The following is a 940-nucleotide window of genomic DNA, read 5'->3' on the forward strand; positions in this document are numbered from 1 at the left end:
CAGTAACTTGGATGAATAATGATGAATAATTGCCTTGTGAGACCTAGATCTCCTCTTCCCAATGAAAAACACAGCCACAGAAGAAAGCTCTCCCCTCTAAGGGCGCCTCTCTCCGCCAGATCGCCAACCCCTGCTCGTTCCGCCAGTGCAGTCACCTGTGCTTGTTGTCCCCACTGGCGGTCAGTGGATACACCTGTGCTTGTCCGGCAGAGATGGAGCTGGCGGACGATGGCCACACTTGTATTGGTAAGCTAATAATGCAGCCACTTTTTATTTTTATGAAGCTGATTGTAAATTTTCTTTCGTGTAAAGGTCATAGCTATTTTTAGTTTTTATATAGAGTACTTCCATATAAAATATGTTCTTAGTTTTTTTTTATCTTGTTTTAATCATGATCATTTCAAGTGACTGTTCTTTAAATAAATTCGAGTCATGATTAGCCCATGTATTCACGCTTTCAGACAACCCTAAGCGCACGTACCCATTCATCGCCGACGGAAACAAGATCTACAAGCTGTCGCCGCGCCTCCATGGCCATAGTACCTTCGGCGCTTGGACCCCCGGGGTGCCACTCAAGCGGATTGGAGGCCTTGCGTACGATCCCATTCAGGGTGAGCTCGAGGAGTACTTGCTGATATTTCTTTAAGGAAGGGAAATCGCTAATCAGATTCGTATGAATCCCAATTCAAACGAGATTGGGAGACTTAGAAAAGGAAAGGGAACACTTGTATAAACATTTATTTTTTTAGTGGCCTATAGTAGCTGGATGATTTTTTTTCTTCACTTTTTCATATTCCCTTTTACATTTTTTTACGTCAAACTTTCAGACACTGTGATTGTGAGCGACGTTTGGGGAGGGAGTATCTACAGTGTCAACAGGGAGACAGGAGTCACGGTGCCCATTGTACAGGGCGTATCTCGAGCAATTAGTGTGGCTGTC

General features: G+C 44.1%; 1 protein-coding gene across 1 annotated transcript in view; it reads left to right on the forward strand.

Annotated features, from left to right (window-relative positions):
* LOC119593778 (low-density lipoprotein receptor-related protein 2-like) overlaps positions 1-940 on the forward strand; it is a gene marked incomplete at its 5' end in the record, with an annotated part of 22,640 nt that overhangs the window by 10,303 nt on the left and 11,397 nt on the right. Inside the window, 3 exon segments of the mRNA XM_037942802.1 lie at positions 120-246; positions 462-611; positions 828-940. Coding sequence (XP_037798730.1) covers positions 120-246; positions 462-611; positions 828-940 — 390 coding nt within the window.

Source organism: Penaeus monodon, chromosome 32 (genome assembly GCF_015228065.2).
Source record: "Penaeus monodon isolate SGIC_2016 chromosome 32, NSTDA_Pmon_1, whole genome shotgun sequence".
In the NCBI taxonomy this organism is placed as follows: domain Eukaryota; kingdom Metazoa; phylum Arthropoda; class Malacostraca; order Decapoda; family Penaeidae; genus Penaeus; species Penaeus monodon.